Source organism: Parasteatoda tepidariorum, chromosome 7 (assembly GCF_982258835.1).
Source record: "Parasteatoda tepidariorum strain Cologne lab strain chromosome 7, Ptep-v5.0, whole genome shotgun sequence".
NCBI classification, from domain to species: Eukaryota; Metazoa; Arthropoda; class Arachnida; order Araneae; family Theridiidae; genus Parasteatoda; species Parasteatoda tepidariorum.
In genome coordinates this window covers 38,559,602-38,587,557 of record NC_141761.1, presented here as the reverse complement: position 1 = coordinate 38,587,557, position 27,956 = coordinate 38,559,602, and the positions used below count along the sequence as shown (strand labels likewise).

Here is a 27,956-nt window from a genome sequence, read left to right as displayed (position 1 = left end):
CAGCAAACTATATCATAATTTTAATCTATGTTCAAATTTAAGACTCTATTTTCGATTATTATGTTAATGATAAAAATTTTAGCCTAGCACTGTTGAGTTTTATTATTAGGAACAGTAGTTTTGCTGTATTTTAATAAAAACAATTAAAACATCAAATACTAAAATTAATTTTTTATTATAGTAACAATTGTACAAAAACACTATTTTATACAGAATTGTATTTTCATTACTAATTTTAGGTTTAATGAATCAGCTATTTTCCAAATTTAAATTTTTTCTAATTATGTTCATTGTTCAATTGATCTTTTTATTGCTATTTTATTAATCTATTTATGCCTTGATCAAAATTTTTAAATATATTTTATAATATCAATGTTATGAAATCAAATGGACAATTAATTCATTTAAAAGAAATCTTACCTAATGAAAAACTAAAATCTTAAAAATTCGGGAAGGAAGCAATACATGGTGCTTAGAAACATCTAAGACAATGTTCTATTCTAAAGGGAAAAAATATTCATTAAAGTTATTGATTCATTAAGGTCTGTTATTGATTCTAAATACAAATCAATAACCGACTTAACATTTTGCTTGACATTACAAAAAGTTACCTTGAAGTGTGGCTTGAAAATAAAAGAAGAAACAAACCAACAACTGAAATGAACATCAACAAAATGCTTTATATATGCTGCTAACACAAATTTAAAAGAATAAAATGTTTATGACTTGAAAATAAAAAGGCTGCATTACAAACAGAATGCCCGATATATGCTGTTTAGAAGAACAAAATATTTAAAAATAACTTGTCAGCTTATACATTTTTTTTAATTTGTCTTTGAAAAAAGACTATACCATGCACGTTAATAGGTTTAAATTTTTAAAAAAAAATTCTTGTGATTGAATATTAATTGAAAATGCAAATCTATTGTTTGATACTTGCCATGATTGAAATTATCATATTGAAAAATTGGTTTATTAGAATATTTACCAAATTTATAGGTATATGAACTTATTGAGCGGGTAAGTGAACTTAAAAACAACTGGCCTGCTGAATGGGGTATTCAAGATGAGTCTAGTATTGGTGTTGTGACTCCTTATTATGACCAGGTTTGTGTGATTTTTATTTTCCTATTTAGAATTATGACTCTGAAATTCTACGTAACAATAATGAAATTTATCATAGGTTGTTAGAATTAGAGCTGAATTAAGAAAAAAGAAGATGCATGGTGTGTCTGTAGAACGAGTACTGAATGTTCAAGGTAAATTTTAGTTTCTTAAATTTATATTTGCTGCAGAGTTGATAGATGAATTAAACAATTGGTTGCTAAGTGATATAGCTAAATTAGATGAGTTTTTAGTTATAAATTTGTTACTTTAAATAAGAAAAATTGTTATCAGAGAGACATTTATAAACTGTCTGCATACAATCCAAAGTATCTGCGAACTCCTTAATAACAGAATAATTTTTTCTCCCAAAACGGCAAAGCATTAAACGTTCTAATGCATGCTTCCTATTTTCATTTAAAAATCTATCTAGGAAATATTTCCTTTAGAATATATCTTTTCAAGAAATATTTACTATTACAAATGTAATTTTTTTCCATAACATGTATGTAACATAAAACAGCTTTAAATAATCTTTTTATGTTATTTTTTTCTCTAAATTCTCCTTCTTAGTTTACTATTCAAAATTTAATGCTTTCACACACTTCATTATTCACATCCAGCATTTGGTTTTATTTTTATATTCAGGAATTAACACTTAAGTTTTTCCCTTTACTAAGAGTGAAAACCATATTATACCCTTGACCTATTTAATGGACCAATTGTAATTACTAATATTTTCCTTTTTCCATAAGACATAATATATTATTGGGCAGAGATGGGCATGCAGAATAATGAATAAAGATTTATTTATTAGTCGGAAATATTTTAAATAAAGAATAAATCAGTCATTATTCTTTATTCATTAGTTGAGAATAAGTGAATAATTTCACTGCTCAACAGAAATGAGCACAGAAAAATATAATTGACTAAGATTGTGACAACTACAAATAAAAAGTACATAGTAATAAACTATTTGTAGTCATTTTTATAAGTTATGAGTAATGATTTCAGATAAAAAGTGATTATGATTCCCTGTAATCATAATCGCGAACAAGACGCGATTACTGGTATATGATCACAAATGACCAAAATCTTTTATTTTAAGCAACCAATATGTACTATTATAAACAGTTATTTTTACCAGCAATCATAATCTAACTATTACAAGTAATTTTGAATCTGAATAATTGTAAAAATGGTTACTACACGACAACATAAATGTGTTGTACATAATTGCACACTTAACTATGCTGTATGTTTATGTGTATATCTACACGAACGAGCACTGTATATTAATGCTTACATAAATAAGTAAAATAAAGTTGAGTGTTTACATACTTTGTTGTAGTAAATCCGTAGTTAAGTACATTGTAAGAACAAGTGTACGTATTATGTGTACATGCATAATAAGTAGTACATGCAATGTATGTTAGTTTACATCTATGCACGTGTCATCATCATTAATGGCTCGACAGCCCAGGGTGGGCCTTGGCCTTCTCAAGAAGTTTTCTCCGGGCTAACATATCAATCATTATTCAAAAATTTTGCATATGAATAATCATTCAGAATAAATTTATTCTGACTAAATTTTGTTATGAATAAAAAAGTTTGTAAGTGAAACTCATCACTGTTATAGGGACAAACTTTTTACTTTCCCTAAGATAAAAACTCGCAAACATTGATTTTGAAGTGCGATTCAAAGCTCTGTTAATTCTTCAAAATGTTTTAATAAATAGTGTTTTCGAGTCATACTCCTCTGCCTGTTTTTCCTGCATTCCAGAACATTTGACCTGGCTACTACCATCACATATATATATTCATGGTGCATAGCATTTTTAAAGAGTGCTTAAAGTTGCTCGTTCGAAGTTCGGTCAAAACTGGGAAGTGGTTAAGGCGGAGTTAAGTTTTTGACATCAAAAACTGATTTTTAAAATAAAACATCAAAAAACTGATCTGACAAAAACTTTGAAAAACTCTGAATAAGTTTGTATTCTGTCATTGAGGACATTTTATTAATTTAATAACTGTTTATTAACAGTTTGAATCATACACAATTTTTGCATTATAATTACTATAACTATGATTCATATTATACATAATAAAAATTAATGCCATCATTATTAAGACTGATAACTTTTTCAAAACATTTGGTACTATTTATACTTTATGATCATTATTAGTGTATATATTAATATATATTTATTCTATTTATATCAGTAACAATAGCTAGGAGTTTTTTAATGTTATGAATCTAATTTCGGATTTTAATATTGTTTTTAATGATTGTCCTGATTGAGGCGGATTTTTAGCTGAATAAAACAAAAGTAGTCGCAGATTGTCTGACCTTATCTTGTGATATTCTTTTTGATTCTCAAAATTTCTTGTTAACGTTTATATGTATTAAGTGAATATAAAATAACTTTAGGAGCATATGACCTTCTGGTGAATATACTGTACGAGTGAATGGTATAAAACTTTGTATGTGGGTATTATGATCTATGATCCAAATGTACTACCCTAACCCCGCTGTCTCTTGCCAACCCTGATTGTAGGACTCATTTCTTTAATGGAATAAAGATTCACTTCTAATTTCACATTCACTTCTAGATTTTTCTTATTAATTTTTGTCTTACAAGTAAGTTATAAAAAATGTTTTAATGACTAATTTCTTTGTTTAAACATCAAAGACATTTTTAACATTTACAAAGACATTAAACATTTGATTAAATCAATTTCACAGACCAATGTATAAATTAATGTTATACATTTATGAATTTCCAGATTCAAAAGAGAATGTATGTGAAAAAATATTTATCTAGGATTATATCTTTTAAGATGAAATTATTTTTCCAGGAAAACAGTTTAGAGTCATATTTCTAAGTGTAGTCCGAACACGTCAAACTTGTGGATCAAAAGCAAAACCAGAGTCCGATTTAGATCATGGTTTTTTATCGAATGCTCGACTACTCAACACTGCCATTACAAGAGCTCAATCACTTGTGTGTGTTGTTGGTGATCCTGTGTCTTTATGTTCTGTTGGAAAATGCAGGTAATTTTTTCCTATCCTTTTCTATCATAAACATTTTCTAAATATTAAGGATTTCAGGCTGAGTAAAAAACATCTACTTCTGCTTATCAAAATTTTTAAACTAAACAGTTATAAAACACTTTCTGAACTTATGTAAACTTAAACTAAGTACACAAACAATTGTAAGAATCTAAATAAATTAACACAATGGGTTTATACCATAAACAAAATAATGAATCAAATCCCATTTGCCAGCTACTTAAATTATTCTTTTAAATTACTCTTAAATTATTAGGAGGTGTTTAAATCTTAAGAAAACTGCTTCATCAAACCTAACATAATTTGCAAATGCTAATTTGATTATTTGTCACTATGGACTAAAATGGCCCTGTTAGGCCATTCTGGTGTAAAATAGGCATAGCAGATATGGTAAATTAACCCTTTTAATGCATTTTCTAACATTTGGCCAAAATATCGAAAGAAAAAAAAAGGTCCCTGTCTGGGAGAGTTACAAGTTAAGGCATCAAAATTAATTGAAAATTTCAGCTCTTATCCTAACTAGGACAGTAGGTTGAATGTTCATGTTTTGAGGTAACTGAAAAATTGTTGCTTACATATGAGAAGCACACAAGCATTTAGTTGAAGTAGAGCCAGTTTTATTTAACGTAGTTTTTATGTAAAAATCTGCATAAAACATACTAAGGGAAGACAAAATAGCTAATATCTTTTGTGAAATTTAAGTGCTAAATGCAATAGAAAATGTAATGCCTCTTAAAAATGCATTTAAATTGTTAATTTTTCTCTACTTGTCAATTATAATGCCATTTCGGTCCCTAATGGCTATAATTTGAATTTTCTATTTAAATTAAATTTTCATTGTCTAAATAGTATCGATTGCAAATTAGGTTGAGTTTCGTCAAATGGTTTTCTTTCTTTTAAGCTGCAGAATTATTTTGCTGAAAAAGTGACCTAAATTGTATTGAAACAGTCAACAATTTAAATATTTAGTTCGCAAATTCATGTAGCAAGATAAAGTAGTGAACATATATTTGAAATGTGAAATGAAAGATTTAGAAATCCAAAAAATGTAAGAATATTGTGCAGCGTTGCATTGTTTTATTGTTGTCTGACAGTTATATATCTATTATAATTTGTTAATTAAGCTATTATTTCTAGGAAATTGTGGGAAAAATTCATACTTACTTGTCATAAAGAAACCAGTCTCTTTGGAATAACGTGGGACTCTTTACGATCACAATTAGATAGCATGGAGTTGAAGAAAAATTTCATTTTAAATCCCCTGGCACCAGAATTCATTCCTGGTCGAGTTTACCATGGATTCCCTGTTACTACTGCTGCCACCAGTGAGAACTTTTACACTAACAATCCACCTCCTCAACCTTTTTTTGTTTTTTCTGCTCTACCCTCTCCATTTCAGGGCCCTCCTCTAATACAACCTGCTGTTGCTATGGTATCGGCACCTCATCCTTATGGTATGCTAAATAATGTTCCAAACTGTGTTGTACCTCCTATGATTCCTCCTGCACAATTAAATCCTTTTCAAAATTATCCTTTTAATTCACCATCTTTACCTTCTCCTTTGCCACAACAACGCCCTGCAAATATTCCGAATCGTATTCAAACGGCTCCCTTCCCACGAAAGATAATCAATCAAAGAAATCCGCCATTGTTAGAACATCCTATGAAGGACTTTGACCATGGTTTTGGTTTAGGAAGACCCATCAAAAGAAGTGAGCCTCAAGTCCCGTTCCAAGTGGCTAATAAGCCAATAACCAGAGGTCCAGAAGATAATAATCAAGAAAATTTTGAAGAAATGAAGCGTCACCTTTTAAATAATGTTGACCGCCATGTCAATGGCTTCCAAATGAAATCCACCGAACTGGAAAATTCGGTCACTTTACAAAATTACCCCAACAATTATTTTGAGAAAGGAAATAAATTTTCAAAGTCTGAAGAAATTCCTAATGTTCCTTTAAGAAATGGTTTTTGTGGAGATGAATTAAACATGGGTTTATTTGCTGATCCTTCACGAAAAATTCAAATGAATGGTGTATGGGCTCCTCCCAAGATGCGTTCAGAATCTGATTTGCACAACAACTCGGTCAATTCATTTGAGGAACATCATATGAGGATGCCGTTCAATGACATGAATGGTATGGCCAGTGAAAAAGAGCGTTTCATGTTCGAGCCTCCAAATGCACACATGTATGTGCCCCCTCCGCCACCAGATAAATGGCCCAATGCTACTGAGCCTCTCCAAAGCACAAATTCAGCTGATCTTCCTGCTTTCAATATACCTATGGTCCAAACATCTCTTCTTGAAAAATTAGGACTTTTGCAGAAATTTTTGCCTCCTGGAACAAACATTCCAGCGTTTTTAGATAATGATGAGCAGATAAAAGCTTATATACAGAATTTGGTGGTTTCTGAGGGTTCTCAAGCTGCAAAAGCTTTTGTAGTTTTGCTTCTATACATTAAAAGAGACCAAGAAGCTCTTCAAGAGGTATACCAGAGAAAAATGAGAAATGCCCGGTTCCAGTCACCTTCTCATAATATTCCAGAAACACCAACTCCTGTTGCTAGAAATATTCCCTGTTATTCATCACCAAGACCAGTATTCAATAATATATCTAGGCCACAAGAAAGTTTCAATAATTCTGAATCATTAAATTCAGAAGTTCCTTTTAACCCTTTCTCAATGCCTCATATATTTTCCCTAGATAAGTTAGATGCAACCTTCAACAATAGTGACAGAAATAAACAGGAAGTTCAAAAACCTCATTCAAATATGGGCAATTTTGTTTATCCTTGGGTGTCTGAAAATATGAATGGAAGCTGCCAAAATGATCCACCAGTTTATGAGATGTCAAAATTATCTGTGAGGAGTCCGGTTCAAAATAAAATTCCCAATGGGGATTTACAAGAGGATGCATTTTCTTCAAGTGCATACCACAATAGGCATTTTGGAGGAGAAGCTACAGAAGAAAATTTGCGGCATATTTTTGGTACACCAGATGCACCACCAATAAATTCTTTCAATGAAACAAATAATGATTCAAGGGGGGCTCTGATGTGTTCTTTTCCTGATGGTGGAAATCAGCAAAATTCATATTTAAATCGTCTCCGAAATCTACCACCAACTTACAATTCCAACAATTATGAATTAGATTTTGCAAGAATAGATGATGGGTTGGTTTCTAAAAGTTCAGAATACTCAGGTGTGATGACAGCTGGTCCGTTATCTGTATCCTACCCAGATATTCCTGATCTTCTCTCTCATATTTGTCCCAATAGTAAAGATACATCCAAAGTTATTCGAAAACCCACCCCTAGAACATCTGAAAGCTCTTCTAGTCCTTTTGTCTATGGCATCAATTTACAACCTAATAATGATTCGTCATTGCGTTATCCACAAATATCTTCAGAAGGTATGACATACGCTAAAATATTGAGTTCCCCTCAACAATGACACTGTGTAGTTTAGCTCATTTGAAAAATGTTCTATTTACATAATATATATATATATACATGAAGCAGTGCATTAATATAATGGAAGAACAAAATGTTTTACCAAGATTGTAATTTTAAATCTTTAATCGTTTAATATTTTCATCAAATTGATGTGATGTGTAGATGAATGTATACTTACTTGTGTATATTAGTATCACTTTGTGATTAACTGTACATAGTTCATTGTGTTTTCTATCCATTAAATTTCATTTGTGCAATATGTATTCTGTTTTATTCTCTACATACATCACAATGATGAATTTATATCAATAAAATCTTGAAAAAAAATCAGCACTTTGTTTCAATTTAGCAACTTTTCTTCAGCACGAAATATCAAAACTTCTCATATTTTCTGCACGAAATATGCCAGGGATTTAGTAAATCATTCATTTTGTTTTCAGATATGTAGTTTAAATGCTGAAAATAATCTTAACTTTAAATTTTAGACAGCCCATTTTCACAATTTTTAAGGATATACCTCAAAATACTATTTTTATTACTTAGTTTTCTTTAGATGCAATTTTTTTCTTCAAGTTAATATGAAATTAATATTAAGTTAGATACAGTGAAACTTCTCGGGAGCGACCACTCCATTCTACAGTAAAATGGTCGATGGAGGTTGATCGTTCTTCGAGGTTACCTCCATTGACTTAAAAATTGTTATCAAAGGTATATGATTTTTTTAAAACGATTTTAAATTTTGTCAGTGTCATTTTCTCTGTGTGGAAAGGCCAATTCTGTTGGCATCATAAGATGGATCGATAAAATTTAACGTCTCTAAAAATGGTCCTAACTGATATAATTCTGTGTAAAAACAAATTTTCCAATGATGAATAATAAACCTATTTTAATAATGTAAACAATTATGTTTTTTGTTTAAGTTTGCATTTATTTTATATCATATTAGCTTTAAAAGAGAAGAAAAGTATAGCATTGTCTTTAATGCACTCTGACTGACTGCAACGTGTTGTATTGTCTTAAAGAGCTCTCTGAATAAGAGCCTAACACAAATATTTTAAATACATTTTAATCTACTTATTTCTTATGTTAAATTTTATGTTTTGATTTTTTTTTTGTTTTTTTTTTTGTTTCTTTATTTGACCTTTTCCACGTTTGATGCAAATGTTTGCCCCTCCACTGGGAGATGTTTTAATGGTCCAAAAGTGGTCATAAATTCTTGGAGGTTTCACTGTAGTCTATAATATAGCTCAGAGGTTCTTAAACTGTGTTGCAGGAAGCATTTAGAGCTGGCCAAAACATTTTCTAGTGTTTCCCAAGTTGATAGGACATTTTTGAATTGTAAAGAAAGTATTAAATAAATTTTAAAATTAAAAATACTTTTATTTTTTCCATTAGTAAGAAAATATATTAACATTGTTTGTGCTCTCAGCTTGGAAGAAAAAAAAATTATAAAATATTTTTCACCATCAAGGTGAAACACTGATTATATAACATGAAAGTTTTTAGTATCTCAGTTGCTCATAAGATCTGTCACATAACAAGTTCACGTCAAAAATAAAGGTATTCTTGTGTCAGGTGTCAAACAAATTCCAACTGTGCATAAACAATGCCTCATTAAATTAGTATTCAGCTAAATTAAGATTTGTTTCCATGTGTGTGAGGGTGGAATGTTGCAATCAAAATTTTGACACTTTCTGACTTAACTAGAGGACTGAAATCTCTACTGATATTGAATATGAGAAGGCAATGTATTTGTTTCAATCGCTTTCTGATACCAACTAGCTGGAATACATTAATTTCAACAGTAGCTTTGTGCTGTATAACTTTCTTTTCTTCCAGACGTGGACACGTACCTAGATTTGCAAAACCCTTAACCGTATAGTCCACGTCTGACTACCTTCTAGCCAATAATACATAATTGGAGAAAAAATTTTAATGATTAGTTAATAGAATGAATTAAACAAAAGCCTAAAACAAAATTAAAACTAATGTTAATTTAGGAAGATAAAGGGGAAAATATATAAATTTAAAAAAAAAAAGAATTAAAATTAAGCGTATGAAAACTAGTAGGGTGCAATTTTGATTATCAGGTTACTAAATAGAAAATGTCAAAGAGAATACAGAAAAACACTGAGTGTAAAGAACTTAAAAAATTAAATATTTAAAATTTTCGGCCTGAGCGGAGTTCCCTTAATCTGTAGAGGTAGTATGGTTGCAGTCGTATGTTCCGTTGTTTATCAGTTTATGCAAAACTCTTCCTCGGTGGAGCACTGTTCATACGTGTGATTGTCTGTGCCACATCGTTCACAAGTACAGTTGTAGGAGCATTGACTTTGATGGTGCCCGATGCCTTGGCAGTTGCGGCATCTTAGATGGACCAGTCTTTTTTTAAAAGAAAAATTTGTTGATTCCCGCATAGAAGATGTGTTGTTGAGAGAGACGATGATTCACACGTATAACGGTGTGCTGTTTATCATGTTTTCTGTGAGGAATTATTTTTAGAGGTTTTATGATGTCATGGTTTTCATTATAGCGGCCATTTATCTTCATAATATTTATAATTTCCTCTGTTGAGAAATTGGTGGGAGTGTTCAAGGCAACCTTCTCACATCACTGATCTTACGATCAGTGATGTGAGCTTAGTTTCCTTGTCTTTGAACTTAAGACCTGTTTCCTTAATGGTCGTAATCAAGAGAGAAACTAGCGTACTTCTTTCTTCTATGACTCTCCACACGCTTAAGATGAAAGCATGCGAAGTGCTGCCATAGGTAAAGAGTTCTGCTCTACTCCACCTGTAGCCCATTTCGATCGCCAATAAAAGTTAGAATCGTTTCCTGAAAGTTACAAACATCGAATATATTTGTCAAAATTTCGACCACACTTTTACTATTTAGGGCAGTTAAATTTCAACTGGTACTCTGTACTTGAACAGTTTCAATACTTTCCTCATCCCTATTTACATCATTAACAAATATTTTGACAGTTTTCAGACTAGCTAGAGTGTTCATATCCTTAATTCGTCTTTTAAAAGACGTGATTTCTTATTCAAATGATAAAAAAATTAGCTGAACATCACTGTTTCAAATTCTAATTACTTATCATGAAAATATTGGTTTTTCGTGAGGATTAAGAAACAATGTTGATTTGTCTTTGGTTGCAGCTCAGGCTTTGGGTAAACACTCGATAATTGATGTAATAGAAACGGGGGCTGCAACTTCTGGCCCCAAAAACTTTTTAGGGCAGGGAATCCAAAGTTTAAAGGAATCGAACTGAGTTTTGTAATTTTTTGAAAGATATAGAACTTTGCATTCGATATTATGGATTAGATTCAATGTACCCATCATTTCCAATTGTTGGATAAATTTTTATAATTGCCCGCTCCAAATTTTTTGCTGTAACCACTTCTATGAAATAAACTTTTTTGACAGACGCAGTAATGCAACAAGCTTATGAAGACAGATTGTTTCTGTTTTTTTTTTTTTTTTTAAAGTTACATACCATTCCTACAAAATTTTTTTGCTTTTAAAGGTCACTGCTTAACTGTCGTAACTGTCTGTTAATGGAAAGAAAAACATTAACGATCGTTAATGTTTTTCTTTCCATTCGCAATTCCATTTAATTATAATAACGGAATCCTTGCATCGATAATTTTTTTTCTATCTACTCTTGTGTTTTAAATTTGATTAATTTTAGCATTGTTTGCTTTATTTTTTTAATTAGTTAAAAAAATCCAATTTTTTTTTTTTTCTTTTAGTTGCAAACAACATGAATTTCACATCTTCGTAAATTAGCAAAAAATTAATTTCTATCCATAAAAATGTCTTCTAAAAATAAGTTAAATATTGGTTTTTCGTGAGGAAAGTTAACGAGGAGTTCGGAAAATTTAACATGCTCGTCGCGTTAAAAGCTAATTTGTCATACCATACTTTTTCCAAATTTATTGTATATACAATCATTGCTAGATGGCAGAACCAGTATCAAAATCGGTTGTTTCGTACACTTATTGATTGTAATTGATAATTAAGGTCAGCTTTTATACCATAATTTTGTCTGCTAATATGCTTTTTTTTAATGTTAAGTGAGAAATAATAAAAAGAAGAATCACTGTGGAATTCCGCAGTGGTTCAACCCAACCACAACCCAAGTAGCACTCAATATCGAATGATCTCGAAAAAACTTCGCTTACGACTTCGATCGATGTTGTTCCGAAGCATCGATCTATGTAAAAACGTCCAGATTTTTTTTATATGGTACGACATTGTGAAATTTGATATAGATCGATATCTCAATAACGCCGTAGAATGTCGAGTTTGAAAAAACCATATTCCACGGCGTTTACAGATACAGTAGAACGTCGATGAATATTTTCATCACGTTATTCGTACAACAAATATTAATAAGCATTTAAAGATGCGGCAGAACACCGATCGATAATTTTGATACGTTATTCAAGAAAAATTTTTCACTGGGTACCCAAGTAGCACTCAATATCGAATGATCTCGAAAAAACTTCGCTTACGACTTCGATCGATGTTGTTCCGAAACATCGATCTATGTAAAAACGTCAGATTTTTTTTATATTGTACGACATTGTGAAATTTGATATAGATCGATATCTCAATAACGCCGTAGAATGTCGAGTTTGAAAAAACCATATTCCACGGCGTTTACGGATACAGTAGAACGTCGATGAATATTTTCATCACGTTATTCGTACAACAGATATTAATAAGCATTTAAAGATGCGGCAGAACACCGATCGATAATTTTGATACGCTATTCAAGAAAAAATTTTCACTGGGTATTGTAGGATATAGGTAAATTTGTGTTAATTATTTTATAAGGTTTTGCACTTTAGATTCTTATTTCGCTAATTGTACTCCAATTTTTCAACAAAAAATAAGCACTCAAAAATATTTTCAATCAGTTTCCAAATATTATATATATATATAATTAGGATTTGCTCAGTAATTAATTTAAAAATCAAGTGTAAAATAGGTGAATAGGAATAAGTGTGAGCACTGTAGATGGGATATAAGAAGTGAATATTAATGTAAGGCATGATAATTATTTTAAGCTCAACTATGATTTATAAATCAAAATCAAAGACTATTTGCTTGTTTTAAAATAACCACATTTTCCACACATGTAAATTAGTTTTCTTATTTTTTAGCATTAGCAATGCACATTTGATCTTCAGACAGGATTCAGTCACTGAAAATTAGTAATTTAATATATTACACAACAGCACTAATAACTCAAAAAGTATTATAATTTTATGAGTTTATTAAAATTTACCCTTCTGATATGAACGTGTTTTTTAATATAGAAGGTGTGAATGCAGAGGAATAAAACAAAAAGTAGCTATGAATATTTTATTTGAATAAACATTAAAAATTTAGTAAAACAAATTGGCCCATTCTTGGGTCTCCAAGTCCAAAGAATTGATCACGTCAATTATCTTAGGTTTTCGTCCTACCCAATCAGTGGCTGTAGCAGACCTTCCCAAATTTTTCCGCAATCTCTCGGCCTCAAAACGTTTGAGTACTGTAGCTGGAAGTAAAACATTGAGTAATATTAATTACATTTAAAAAATAAAAACTGAAAGACTAACTAACAAAACACAGTTTATTAATGAGTATATAACAAAACTTAGAGAACTAAACTGAATGAAGAGCTTAGAGCAATGTATCTCAACCTTCTTTTTTTTTGTTGCGGCACACTTTTAACGATTTCGGAATTTGACAGCACACAATGAAAAAAAATTAGATGTGTTTAATAGTTGGTGATAATAATATGTACTACAAAAGCACGTTTATTAAGGGATTAATTATTTCTTTCGAATGATTTTTTTATAAGTAAGTAACATTTATTTTTTCCTTCTTTTTGCTAGTTATTAATCGTTAACTTGTTTTCTATAGTTATTAACTGTTATTTTTTGTGATTTCTTGTTAACTAGTTTTTTTTGCTAATTAATTTTTAGCTTATTTTTTTGTTAGTTATCCTTTCCTAATTTGTTTATATATTAGGTTTTTTAAAGTTATCCTTTGTTAATTTGTTTATATTGCATAGCTTACTTTAATGATTAACTTATATTTCCACTTGCAAGTTAATATTTAGCTTGCTTTCCTTTGTTAATAAATTATTTTAATAGTCATTAAATTCCCTACTTATTTCAACATTTTTTTAAAACTGCGTGTCAAAGACACTATTCCATCTTATTTTAAGATTGTCAGAGACAAGGCAATCGCCGACAAAGATGTTCACATGGTTAAAGCATAGAAAAATTATAAAAAGTATATATATACTTTTTATGAACATTTCAAGAACATTTTAAGAATTTGGCAGCACAAAAAAGAGCCGCCGCACTGCGGTTGAGAATCACTGGCTTAGAGAATCGACACACGGACTAAAAAAGGGCATGCTGCATTAGACACTGTTTTGTAAAACTGTCAATATTCAAGCGGCAATGCTGTATATTTGATTAAATAATTAATTCTTTAACAACAAAAAATACTATAAGAAAAAGCTTATCGGTTCAGTTTTAATTGTATTTCTTAATATTCAATTTTACTTCTATGTATTAAAGAACATTCTCTTATACTAATGTGAATACACAAAAAGTATTGAAGTTGAAAATAAGATTTATTTTTAAAATTTAGATCTGATATTGATTACTTATGATTGCATATACTTAGAAGTATAATTAAACAAAAGCTTAAACTTATTATAAAAACACTGCACTCCCAAATGCATTCAATTCTTTAATGTAATCGGTTTTTTTCTTCCTTCTACAAAGTTACTTTTTTTTGTGATCCAAAAACTATTGACTTACAACTGTGTTAGACTTTGAAAATTAAGTTTTTCAAGCCTCTCTCTCCTGCTCACTTTTTTGGTTTGGATTTCTGAAACCTTTTTGCAATATCTGGTTTCCTTTACATGGGAACAAATTTTTATTTTGTATTTTTCAAATAGAGAGAATCTCTTCCTAGAATTATTCTTAAATTAAATTTAATTATAATGCTGCCTTTAACTACAGCTTACAAAGATAAAAATTTACTGATGATATATACTAATACATATTAAAAAATTGTGAATATACACGAAAAATCCTTACTTAAAACTCCCTTAAAATTTAGAAACGTTAAGGATTAACTGCAAATTAATGTTTGTAAAATTTAATACAAAAAGAGAGGAATTCTAAATATTTCGATTTATTATTTGCAATTGGAATTGTTATTCAGATAGTAAACTTCATTTTTTTTTCCTTAAAGCATTTAAAAACTGGAAGGAAAAAATATCACATATACATATTAATAAAAATAAATAATATTTTAATCAACAATTTTACCCAAATGACATTAGTGATGGCAGGCACTCTTTCAAATGAGGACTTTCTTTTCACCTAAGTTACAATGCCAGCATATGGATTCAAAATACCGAATCTGGAAACAAAAGTTTGTTAATTTATTCAAACAGCTACAAGACAATACAAATTATGTTAAAATTTAATCTAAAAGAGAATTGAAATATTTATATTAGCTAGCCCACTTTCAAGTATTATTTAATATGTACACTTGTTAAAAATAAGTAAAATAGATGCCATCAACAACTCCGCAGCTGATACATCCCCTAAAATGAAAGTAACTATCAATTGCTTAAATCAGATTTCTGATGCATCATCTAAAACCAAAGTCATTATATCGGCCTGCCGATATATGTGTTACGTATATATTTTGAGATGCATCGATTTATTGCCCGGTCTATATAGAATAATCATTTAAACTCTCCATACACCCTCAAGTACAGAACAAATAAGATGGTGAAATTCTTTTTTGCTTTTTAAGGGAACAACAAGGCTTGAAAAGGTTAAGATTCACTGGTCTATACTTTAGGGCAAAGGTTCTTATACCAAAGGATCCAATGAGCAATTGTAATTTTTTTGATCATAATAATAATAGCTCCATTTTAAATAAAATGCTTTCTATGGAGAAAAAAATTATGGAATGATTACAATACCATTGAATAACTCAATCATAAAAATAATTACAATAAGTTCACTTACAAGCAAACTGTAAATTCTTATCTTCTTTCAACTTTTCCTCTAATTGATTAAGATCACCATCCGAAGAAAACGGGAACTCAATACCTCTTGGTAATTCTAAAAGAACAGATGTTGAATTATCTTTCTCTTTTTCAGAGCCTTCGTTTCTTTAATTTCCTTTCTTAACTATTTAATCTCCTCTTGATTTTCTAACACACAGTTACACATCTTAGTCACTAAAATAACAAATACAAGAGATTAAGTATGTGCAGTTTTATAAATGTGTTCTTAATGCTAATAATATGATTAAGTATTTTATAAAAACACCAAGTTAATTTACAAAAAATGAAAACTATATACATTTACTAATACATAAACTAAATACACTCTTTTAAATATAATAACATGCAAATTTTTCATGAAAAATAAATGAGGAAAAAATATTCAAAATAAAAATTGTTACTCGAGGCTCCTTAATTTATACTAGTTTTCTCATCTTGCAATTGCTCTGTTCGGTGACAAGAATACAAAATAGTCTGATGTCATAATTTATTTATTTACTTAATAGCTAAAAGGCTGAGTAGAGCGAATTATACACCTATGTTGGTGAAATTGCAACACAATGAAAGAACTGTCTGACATTTATTCATTAAATTACTGATAGTGGTATAAATAAACAAGTGCACTCTTTTTCTAAATAAATTCTAATCATTTACATGAAGGCATTAAGAATAAGATAAAACAGTAACAAATTATCACATCAAAATATAACATTTCTACTTGATATATATTGTAAATAGATATCAGTATAAGATAAGACATTACAAAATTAATTTCTACACATTAATATTTTAGAATGAATCACAGCTAAGTTATAATCTTATTTAATAAGAATCACACATAGATCTGTTTATATATATATATATATATATATATATATATATATATATATATATATATATATATATATATATATATATATATAGCACATATTATTTATATATATATATATATATATATATATAAATAACATATTTATATATATATATATATATATATATATATATATATATATATATCAGGGTTGGGTTTTTGACGTCAAAAAGTGGTTTTTGACATGACAAGGGTATAATACTGGTTTAAACCGTCAAAAACCCGTCAAAAATGTCAAAAACTGAAGTTTGCCAAGAATATATATGAACTTCAAAACTACCAACAGTTGCCATGCATTATATTGAAATTTAATTATACTATAGGTAATCAGCGGGTTTTAAAATATTTTTTGATTAAAATTAAGGTAAAATCGACACTAACTACTCTGTGTATTTAACAGAAAGCACTTAAATTTGTATTGTCTTATGTTAAAAAGATTATTAAGAAAATTTAAAAAAATATTAAAAAGATTTTTCTTTAAAAGAAGATGTCTAACGTACAAAACTGCTAATATTTATCTTTAAAAATGTCTAATTTTTAGTATACTATACTATACACTAAATTTGGTTATAAATAAATTTCTTAATAATATCACTGCAGATTTTCAATAACACATGAAAATGAATACGTAATATTACAAAAGATGTGAGTTTTCAAAAGTACAAGATTTTGGTTACTATTCAAAATATAAGTGTTACTTCAAAATTTTAAATTTATTTTTTCTAGAACATATTTAGAAACACTATCCTTTAAAAAATATATAAATTTTATGTAATAATTAAATTTCACATATGAATATAGGTTTTTGACATTTTCGACATTTTTGACAATGAGGTTTTTGACGTGACGGTTTAAACCATGGTTTAAACTGTCAAAAACTGTCACATGTCAAAAACCTGCCAACCCTGATATATATATATATATATATAAATAAATACCTGGTCTGTCTTGGTTTTTCTGAGAGGTACCTCTTTTGCGAAAAATTGAGATCCTTCATTCTCTGAGATCCTGCAAAATTAATAAATAAAAATATTTATACAGTAAAACTTAAAAGTTTATGAGCACTAAATGAAAAAACCCAATTTCCCCCGGGTTCTTTCAAAGCCTGAAAAACAATAAAATATTTAATTAGAAAAGCTTTGACCAACATTTTCTAATCATAATCTTAGAAACTTATAAGTTTTAGTTGGTGCACTCTTATCCAAATTATACTTCAGTTTTTAAAGTTATTTTAAAGATAAAAAAAAAGTGAACAGCTTTAATATTTTGTATATTAACACATTTTGATATTATTTTTGACATTTAAATTTCCCTTTTTTATCTATAAATTTTTATTATTATTTTCAGCAAACAAAAAATTCTTTAAAGAAGTTTAAATAAACATAAAAATTTCTTTGATTTTGAGCCTTTAGTGTCAAGTTTAATTTTCCTTTAGTATACTCTTGTAACATAAGAAACACATATCATACTTTATACATAGCACATACCTTACTTGATATCCAACACATTTAAAAAAAAAAATTGTAGTAGTAACGAATTACAATCATTCTTGTACCATTAACTAAATCTTATATATTAAGAACTTTTATTTAGAGAATAATATTACAAGACTTGATTAAATTTAGGTAAATAGAATATCATTGTTTTCAGAAATTGAAAAGTTTAACTTATTTCTTTTTTTAAAATTGTTTAATATTTTCATATGGCTTATCTTACTTTTAGACATAATTATAAAATCTATATAACCTTTTACTACAATTCACTTACATGAATATTTTGATAAATTATGTATACTTTGAGCACAATTTTGCATGTTTTAAAACGAATTAACTGTTAATAAGCACACAGAATTAACGTTGACAGACTTAATTTTTATGAAAAGTATTTATACACTCATAACTACAATGCTATGAACCTTGTTCACACAATAAATTACATTAGAAACATTTCATCGTATAAAAAATTATTTACGAAGCTAGTGAATTTATTTAATAAAAATTAGATAGATTGTAAAACATAACATTTAACATCCCAGCCAACAAGTAAACGATTCTGAACAAACAACTTTGACAATGAATTTACGTCATTAATTAGAAATTATTCCGATAATATTATTTAAAATTAACGAAAAGTTAAAAACTACTAACTTAATTATAATTCAAAACCAGCTACATAGGATCTTTTATAATGAAATGTTTTGATAATGTAGGCTTAACCTAAGTATAAAAGTTAAACATTGCAATTAAAAAATGAAGACCTGACACAATATTAATAGAGTTTATACAAGTAAATAGAAGATGAATAAACTTTGCTTACCTAAATTAAATCAGTAAGGTGACTTTTGACGACATTATTATGCTTTTAGTAGGAGATATAACATACTTAACACATACAAATCGTAAAGCGTGACGTCAGAGCTGAAGATCACGTGACAAGCGTTCATATCGATTAACTTTGTTGATAACAATATAAGTTCGCTTCACCTTCCAATCCCGTTCAATATCGTTTTCACGGAATTCTATTTTTTACTTTCACTAATGTGAGCAAGCATAAAGAAATTTTACTCATTTTTATCTTTCTAACAAATATTTTGAACTTTGGAACTAAAATATATTTAATAAAGAGTGTTTCAAGAAAAATACTTTTAAAGTTTCATTGACGGAATTCATTCAATAACTTGCTCACAGTATCTATATTCCTCCGCTTTCAAAATATTGATAGGAACGGCCACGGTATAGATCGATGTTTCTGTGCTACTTGGGTATTGCAGGATAGAGGTAAATTTGTGTTAATTATTTTATAAGGTTTTGCACTTCAGATTTTATTTAGCTAATTGTACTCCCAATTTTTCAACAAAAAATAAGCACTCAAAAATATTTTTAATCAGTTTCCATATATATATATATAATTAGGATTAGCTCAGTAATTAATTTAAAAATTAAGTGAAATTAGGTGAATAGGAATAAGTGTGAGCACTGTAGATGGAATATAAGAAGTGAATATTAATGTAAGGCATGATAATTATTTTAAGCTCAACTATGATTTATAAAACAAAATCAAAGACTATTTGCTTGTTTTAAAATAAGCACATTTTCCGCGCATGTAAATTAGTTTTCTTATTTTTCAGCATTAGCAATGCACATTTGATCTTCAGACAGGATTTAGGCACTGAAAATTGTAATTTAATATAGCACAAATAACTCAAAAAGTATTATAATTTTATGGGTTTAATAAAATTTAGTCTAGATTAAAAAATATCGATTTACTGTTAGATTAAAAAATATCGTAGCTTATTTGGATGTTGGAGGAAACTTCAATAATTAATGAAAACAAATTATTTTCTTAGAAAAAATATTTATTTATCATAATTATTTACATAAAAAATAGTAATTATAGTTTCCAATGTTACAACAATATTTTTAAGTAGTTAAATTTCTTGGTTTAAATATTTAATAACAGAGTTACTTCTTTTCTTTTCAATCAAAAAGGATTTATTTTATTGTTTTTAATTTGAAAAATAAAAATGTTGTTGATATTTTGTTCCACTTCTCTTAATAGATAAAAAGTAAAAATATCTTAATGACGTCCCAAGTAGCACATAACATTAGATAATATCAGAAAAGCGGCAAAATCTAACGTTATATTACACAACTTGTAATATTAGAAAGATATAAAAGGTCGCTGTTTGCTCAGCCTTTTATAATATTAGATTCAATGCAAACTAATATTATCTAGCGTTCGCCATAATATTCTTTTGCGTTAGTTTTGATGCTATATAATATTAGATTTTGTATTTTCTGATATTATTCTGCTTTTTATTTTTTTGGAGTAAGCAAGAGGAAAATATGGATGGTAGTAGAATAATTCGACGATACAATTTTACTTAATTTTCTGTATTGTTGTGAAGCAGTAAAACATAGAACAGTAGTTTTATGTTATTCCATGCATCATTTACTTAGCAATACAGAAATACTAAATAAAATTATATTAGAGAATTCTGCTACCTTCCATTTTTCTCCTCCTTACTCCAAAGTATATCTTATGTTCAGCTGATTTTTTCGAATATTTAAATTAGGAAATATTTTATTGCAACTTTTATTGATATTTTTTTCTTTTATTCATACAATGGGTTTTCTGACAAATTTTATATCATTAATAATTTTCAAGTCTTTAATTTTAAAATGTACTCTTAATTTTTTTTTAAAAAAAACTGGGTTTATTTTATTAAAATCTTAGTTTAATTTGTTAGTTTGTAATATATATTTTTTTTAAATGGTTTCACAATTATCATTCATTATTTATATTCTGAAATTATATAATAAAAACCACACTATATAATTATAAAGTTATATATTTACATTTGAACTGAGTGGAAATTTAAACTTAAAATTTTTTCCCCTTACAATTGTTCAATTTTTAAGTGGACATTACTTGTAATAATTGGCACAATAAAGAAAAAATTTTAAAAATATTCAAATTACTTACTTCAACAAATTTACACATATTTTTTTCCCCTTCTTTTTTCACTGGAATTGCTAAATGGAGAAATACTTACGTAACTTTATTCTTTTAGTATTTGAAATTTTATTTAGCAAAACACCTAAAAACAAAACTCAAACGCAAGGTAGAAATTTTTCCAGGGAATGAAACCAGGAAAGCAACTAATATCACGAAAATTACTAATATTTTTTTTTAATAATGTTAGAATAACTTCAGGAATTTTCATCAATTCGATAATTATTTAAAGGTGTTATGTTCTATTAAACTAACAATCTTTGCAAAAAATTAACATAACATTTTAATTTCAAAACTGTCAGTAAATATCATATTATCTAAATTAAATTTGCACAAACATATAATTGCATACAAGAATGAGACGAAAAAATAATAAATTTTTTTACATTATCTTTTAAAAGTTGCCTTTCGTATTAGTGATCAAAATCGTTTTTCTCTGATTATATAGTATGCGTTATGAAGAATTAGCCTTAAAAAAACATATATTATGCATTTAAAAAAGTTGCTTTTGCAAAGAATTTTATGTATAAAAATTTAAACAAGATTCTTCTTTAAGTTGATTTAAATTTTCTGTTTTTACAATAATATAAATAAATGTTCTGCTAAATTTTAAATATTAAGCCTAAGAAATTTTTACTATTATCATTATTTTACAATTACATTAATTTAAATCTTTGCAAAAATCTATAAAATCATAAAAATCTATATACACTTCTTATCTCAAATTTGAACTGCAAAATTGAAGTTAATAAATACAATGCTAGTAGTATAATTGCTCATAAGTTAGAGTTAATGTTTAACAATGATGTTAAAATAAAATTTCTTCTGATATCTTCAAAATTTCTCGAATTTTCATAATACTTAAACATAAGTATAATGACTAGAATAAATTACACAATGCAGTAGTTAAGAATAAAAAAATAAATCAAATCAAATCATGACAAACATTTCACTACTTAATTATTTTATTTTAAAACAAAACACAATATAAATATAACTTCACTAAACTATAAAAGCAATACATTCTTACCATCATTGTTTAATATAAGCTTATCAATATTCTTTTGTTAAAATATAAGTTAAGAACACGTATTTGTAATTAAATAAAATAAATTTTTTTTCTAAAAGCAACAGTAGGACCATGTGTTATCATTTTAATTATTATTATTTTTAAATTAAAAAAAAATTCAAAACTTTACAGTCATTTCATACAGTTTAAAGTTTTTCTTCAATTCAATTTTTTGTTTTTGTGCTACTGAACTATATTTCAGAGCAATAAACTGAAAATCTTTGCTTTACTGAAAGATTTTATAAATTGGTCAGCAGCATCTTTGCATATCACACAAACGAATCGCACAGGGTTGCACCTTTCTTCAAACTTTCAGCTCCGGCAGATTTAAAGAGAGCCTCCAGTCGTTTTGTTTTCTGTCAGGATTGAACATATGGCTCCTAGTTTTCTACCAGAAATTAATTTCCATTTGCACTGTACAGCACCCAAGCTCAAAAATGAATGGCTCCTTCCTGGTAGATAAGCTTGTTTATCCAGCAGACGAAGCTAAAATTATAAGAGAAAAAAGTTAACTTTACATTGAAAACACTAAACTTAAACCTCTATATTACTTTATATTGAAAACATTAAATTAGTTAAAGTAAATTTAAAACTATTAAGCATTGAATATTTCTTTAAAACTTAAATCATTTTATTTGAAAATGTTTACAATTTAATGGGTAGATTTCCGTAACAATACCTGCACCAAAAAATCTCAGTATCACCAAGAAAGAATAGAAAATTATTTCACTTATAACGGCCTTCAAATAATAATTTTATTTTTTCTTAATTATTATTTTTTTAAAAAAGAAGAAATTATAGGTCAAAACGCTTAAGCTCTTTTCAATTGAAGTGAATATTCAAGTATATATACAGATACAAAAATATATCAAATTCAATACTTTTTAATTTTTTTTAAAGATTAAGTACAATGACACTTAACTGTTAAAATATTTTTGTACATTGTATAAGCTCATAGAGCCAATAGGAAATGTTTACATTTTTTTTAAGAACTTCATAAATAAAAATTTCAACACCTTTTAAGCACTGTTCTTCATTTAACGTTAACATACTTTGAATAGACCATATTGTTGCTTATTTTTTAACTATTTGCTATCATTTATAAATTAATATAATTAATCATATATCATATATCAAAAACATCTGTCTAATTCATGAAATGAAAATAAAGATATTTAACTCACCATTTTACAATATATTAAACAGGAAATTCAAAAAATGTAACAACAGTGTTCAACTTGTGAATAAAATTTCAAACATTCTAAAATGCAATGGTTTTAACTAAAAAGTAATTGATTAATTAATAATTATTTAAACATGGCAAACTTGTTTACAAAAAATTTATTTTTATCTTTATCGTTGCAATGAAAAAAAATTCAAACTGCAAAACTCTTTTGTGACAAGCCAACAAAAAAAGTGGCGAAAAGTGTTAAATAAACAATTGCTAATTTTTTCCATTGCTTATTTTAAAATTTGATTAATGTAAAAGAACATCAATGTAAAAAGATACTATGAGAATTTAAAATCATCAATTCATGGATGAAAAAATCATATAGAAGGAGAATTCTCTAACAATTCACATATTTCAAAGTTGTAAATATATATTAAATATAGTTCGCCCCTTCCCCCAAATATTTTGACATAGCATTCTTTAAAAGTCAGTATGCATACCCAACATTTGTCAAATATCTTTTTTCTTATAGTTTAACAAATTTTTACAGCATTAGATTATTTCTAATAGGAATTTATTTAAAAAATACAATTTAATCAAAGCTCTACATTCACCATAATCACCATTTTGAATAGACCATATTATTGTTTATTTTTTAATCATTTACAAATTAATATATATAATGATGCATCAAAAACATTCAAATAAAAATCAGTCTATATTTAAATAAAAATGTTTAATTCATTGTTGTACAATATTTCAAACATGAAATTTTAATTAAAATTTCTTGAAGATGAAGAGCTATATCTGAAATTGTAAGGGAAAATTAAATTTACAATGGAAAAACCAAATTTAAAATTCTTAAACAATGAATATTTATTTTAAAGTTAAATTATGCAATTTGAAAATTTTTAATATCTTTTACAATGAAATTCAATGAGTAAATTGCAGTATCAATACTTGCATCAAAAAATCTTGGTAGAGCCACACGAAAAGCAAAAAGTAACACAGTGGGAAGGAGATTAACAAAAGAGTTTAGCTCATAAACACTCTCAAGCAAACTATCATATGTTTAAAAAAAAAAAAAAATTCAAACTACAAAACTCTTTAACCCCTTTTATTAGACCTGAAAATAAATACTCACTATGTGGCAAGTTATCAACAAAAAAAGTGTGAAATAAACATTTGCTTACTTTCGTCCATTGCTTATTTTAAAAATAGTAGATTTTCTTGAAGATGAAAAGCTATATATACTGAAATTTAAAAAGAAAAGAAATTAGATTTTGAAATGAAAAAAAAAAACACATTTAAAACTATTTAACATTGAATATTTATTTGAAACTTTAATTATTTAATTTGAAAATGATTTTAAGAAATTGAAATATCCTTTACAATGAAATTAAATGATAAATTTCGGTATCGATACCAGCGTAAAAAAAATTTCGTTAGTGTCACACAAAAAATAACACAGAGCAGTGTTTTCATCTCAGAAAAAAAATGGGTGAGAATTTCTCACCCTTTCTCAAAAACAGGGTGAGATTTCAAAAAGTTAAGTGAGATTTCAAAAATTTAAAAAAAAAAAAACATAAAGAGACTTGAAAAAAAATAAAATTTCTTTAATTATGATGCATTTTTAACATCTTCTAATTTTTAAAGCATTGAATATTTTTGCTGCATCATCCTATGGAAAATGTTCTACATCTACTTTTTCATCAGCTATTCTCATTAGGTTGCTCAAATGCGTATTTGTTTCGTTTTGATCGCTTCTACCCACATTTGTTTCATTTTCATTTGTCCGTTTCGGAGTAGAAGATATTGGCTTTACAAGGTATTTGTCCATCTTACATTAACGAGCAAAAACTTTTAACGTCTTACATGAAGAAACCTTACCTACGGTAAACACGTGGTTGCAGAGAAATGCGTTCTGAAAGAGGTTCCATGGTTCTGAAGGATGGTGTTCTGTTGTTCTTAAAGGTTCTGAACAATACTGGTAAATAGGGAATGGGCAGATGTTGAAAATAATAAACAGGGATAATGGGGCAGATGTTGAAAATAATAAAAGATTCAGGAAGAAAAGTGAAACGGATTTTATTCTAAATGGCGCAAAAGAGAAATTTTTTTCAAAATGCGAGAAATTCGCTAATTTTGAAATTTTTTTATAGATTGCGCGAATTTCTCGCGGTAATCATTTTTTAATGCGAGAATTTAAAAAAATATGCGAGATTCTCGCGTTCTCGCGCTGTAGTGAAAACACTGCAGAGGGAAGGAGATCAACTAAAAGAATTTAGCTCATAAGCACTCCCAAGTAAACTCTCAGATATTTAAAAATAAAATCAAATTGCAAAACCTTTTAACTTCTTTTATTATATCAGAAAATAACTACTCGCTATGTGGCAAATCAACAAAAAGAGTGCCGAAAAATATTAAATAAACAAATGCTTATTTTAAAATTCGTATAAGTACATCAATATAAAAAGATACTATAAGAATTCAAATTCATCAATTTATGGTTGAAAAAACCATTTCGGAGAATTCTTTAACAATTCACATATTTCAAAGTTGTAATATATATATTGTCCCTCCCCCCAAATATATTTACATTACATTTAAAAGTCAGTATGCATAACACTTATTTTTTTATTGCTTAATTAAATCTTTAGTCTCAGATTATATGTAATAGAAATTTATTTAAAAACTTTATTAAACAATAATTATTTATTAGACTAATTGTTATCATAATAATTATTTAATAAATATTTATTAAACTAAAAGAAACATTACAGAATAGGACAAACTCGAAAGGTACAACCCCAGGCAAACATATACATATTTTTGTTTAAAAAAGTTACAAGTTTAAAATCTATTTGGTGATTGCACTTGGCGGGACAAATCACGATACTGAAATATCCCCAAGAAATTTAAATAAAAATGTTTAATTCTTTGTTTTACAATATTTTAGACATGAAATTTTAATACGGTAACAATATTGTTTGTATTGAACGTTAAACATTCTAGAATGTAATGGTCTAAACTGAGCTAAAAGTAGCAGATCATTAATTTTCTAATTGTTTTAACTTGGCTAATTTGTTTACAGACAATTATTTTTATCTTTTCCACTGTTGCAGAAAAACTTTGTTACAGTCGAATTACTTAGCAAAAGTTCTTTTACAAGCATATTTTGAACTAATTACATTACTTATTATTTATAGCTAAACAATAACTTAACACAGAAGTCAACTACTATGTGCGAACAATAATGATCACAATTCATAATATAAACTGACTTTATTTGATACATGATTTTTAACTAAAGCAAAAACATTACTTACAATACTTCTTTAACGTTTCATGTAACTATCATTGAAATGTATAAAGTTTTCAAAAAATTACTAAATTATAAATACCTTATGTAATTGAAAAGAAAGCTAAGTTCTAACAATGGCGCCGTAAACAAACGAACAGAGGAAGCCAACGAGGAAGAAGGGGGACAAGATTCAACAGTTGAAAAAGTTTTTTGAGTTCAATCGTTCGCAAACTACTACTAATATTATTTTTCGCTTTCTTTGCATTGGCTAAAAATGACATTTTAAGTAATATTTAATTTATTGTTTTCTTTCATAAATAAATGTTTATTTATTAATAATATGGGATAACCTTTCGCAAAAATGTGACGCTGTACCAAAAGTAATGAAATAGATGATTATTTTGAAAGTCCGAATGTTAGATCGAATACTATTTTATTTTATATAATATTAGTTCTAAAATTAGAAGATAGGATTCAAGAGCGTTGCGTTTTCTAGCAGGGCAGTATTATATTGCATCTTTCTAATATTAGATCATATCTTTTTGCTACCTGGGGTGTGAGTTACTTAAATTGTAAATTTTATTTACGACACTCTTTAAAGGAAAAAGGAGACTTTTATGTCTCATATATCTCACTAGATGGCAGCATCATTGGATGTAGTCCGTATCATTTTAAACTAATATACGCTTTCAAAGACCAAGTTATGCCTCTATCAGTATTCCTCTTTGACATTCACATTGACACAAGACAATCAACTTTAAATAATATAAATTAAAAGTGTCTTCATTTTCGTTATATATTGATTATTTGTCCATAAGAAAAAATAAACTATTCAAAAGTCGATAGAAAGGGGAGATATTCTTTTGGAACAATTTTTTGTTGTTGGTAGTGCTGCCATCTATTAAGACATGCTGTAGGAATATTGAATATTTTTCTTTACGAAACAAGTTTCTAGAGACAAAAAAAAAAAAAAAAAAAAACTCTTAAAAGTAAAAAACAAATATTTCTGTTCATCTATAGCACTGTTTTGATCTTTTCTATTATTTTAAGGAAAATTTATGGGACGAGTTTTAAAAATTGAATCCTCAAATGATAAATAAAAGGGTTATTTTAAAGTTTTTCCTTTTTATTTCCATTATACATTGTTTTTTTACTTAAAATATTACTTAATATTTAATAACTGAGTAGTTAACCATAATTTTAAAAAGAAATTCTTTGAAAATCTGATTTTGATTTTCGATTAAAGAAAAAAAAAATATTACATCCGTTTATTTTATTTATTTATTATTATTT

At 27.6% G+C, this 27,956-nt stretch overlaps 1 protein-coding gene and 2 long non-coding RNA genes across 4 annotated transcripts in view; 1 reads left to right on the top strand and 2 right to left on the bottom strand.

The window, feature by feature from the left end:
• Helz (Helicase with zinc finger) overlaps positions 1 to 7,884 on the top strand; it is a 43,385-nt gene extending 35,501 nt beyond the window's left edge. For both annotated transcript variants that reach the window (XM_016061874.4, XM_016061873.4), the window contains exons 13-16: positions 1,000 to 1,107; positions 1,184 to 1,259; positions 3,961 to 4,156; positions 5,312 to 7,884. In XM_016061874.4, coding sequence (XP_015917360.2) covers positions 1,000 to 1,107; positions 1,184 to 1,259; positions 3,961 to 4,156; positions 5,312 to 7,625 — 2,694 coding nt within the window. In that variant the 3' untranslated portion in view covers positions 7,626 to 7,884. The remainder of the gene's footprint in view (positions 1 to 999; positions 1,108 to 1,183; positions 1,260 to 3,960; positions 4,157 to 5,311) is intronic.
• A 5,104-nt stretch (positions 7,885 to 12,988) lies between these two features.
• LOC147807025 (uncharacterized) lies at positions 12,989 to 19,063 on the bottom strand. The gene is made up of 5 exons (XR_015435451.1): positions 18,921 to 19,063; positions 17,543 to 17,612; positions 15,693 to 15,907; positions 14,979 to 15,072; positions 12,989 to 13,180 (listed from the first exon to the last, which is right to left on the bottom strand). It is a non-coding gene; the product is annotated as an uncharacterized LOC147807025 (long non-coding RNA).
• Positions 19,064 to 22,066: 3,003 nt separating this feature from the next.
• On the bottom strand, positions 22,067 to 27,049 carry LOC147807024 (uncharacterized). Its single transcript, XR_015435452.1, has 3 exons — positions 26,764 to 27,049; positions 24,553 to 24,612; positions 22,067 to 22,674 (listed from the first exon to the last, which is right to left on the bottom strand). It is a non-coding gene; the product is annotated as an uncharacterized LOC147807024 (long non-coding RNA).
• Positions 27,050 to 27,956: the final 907 nt, after the last annotated feature.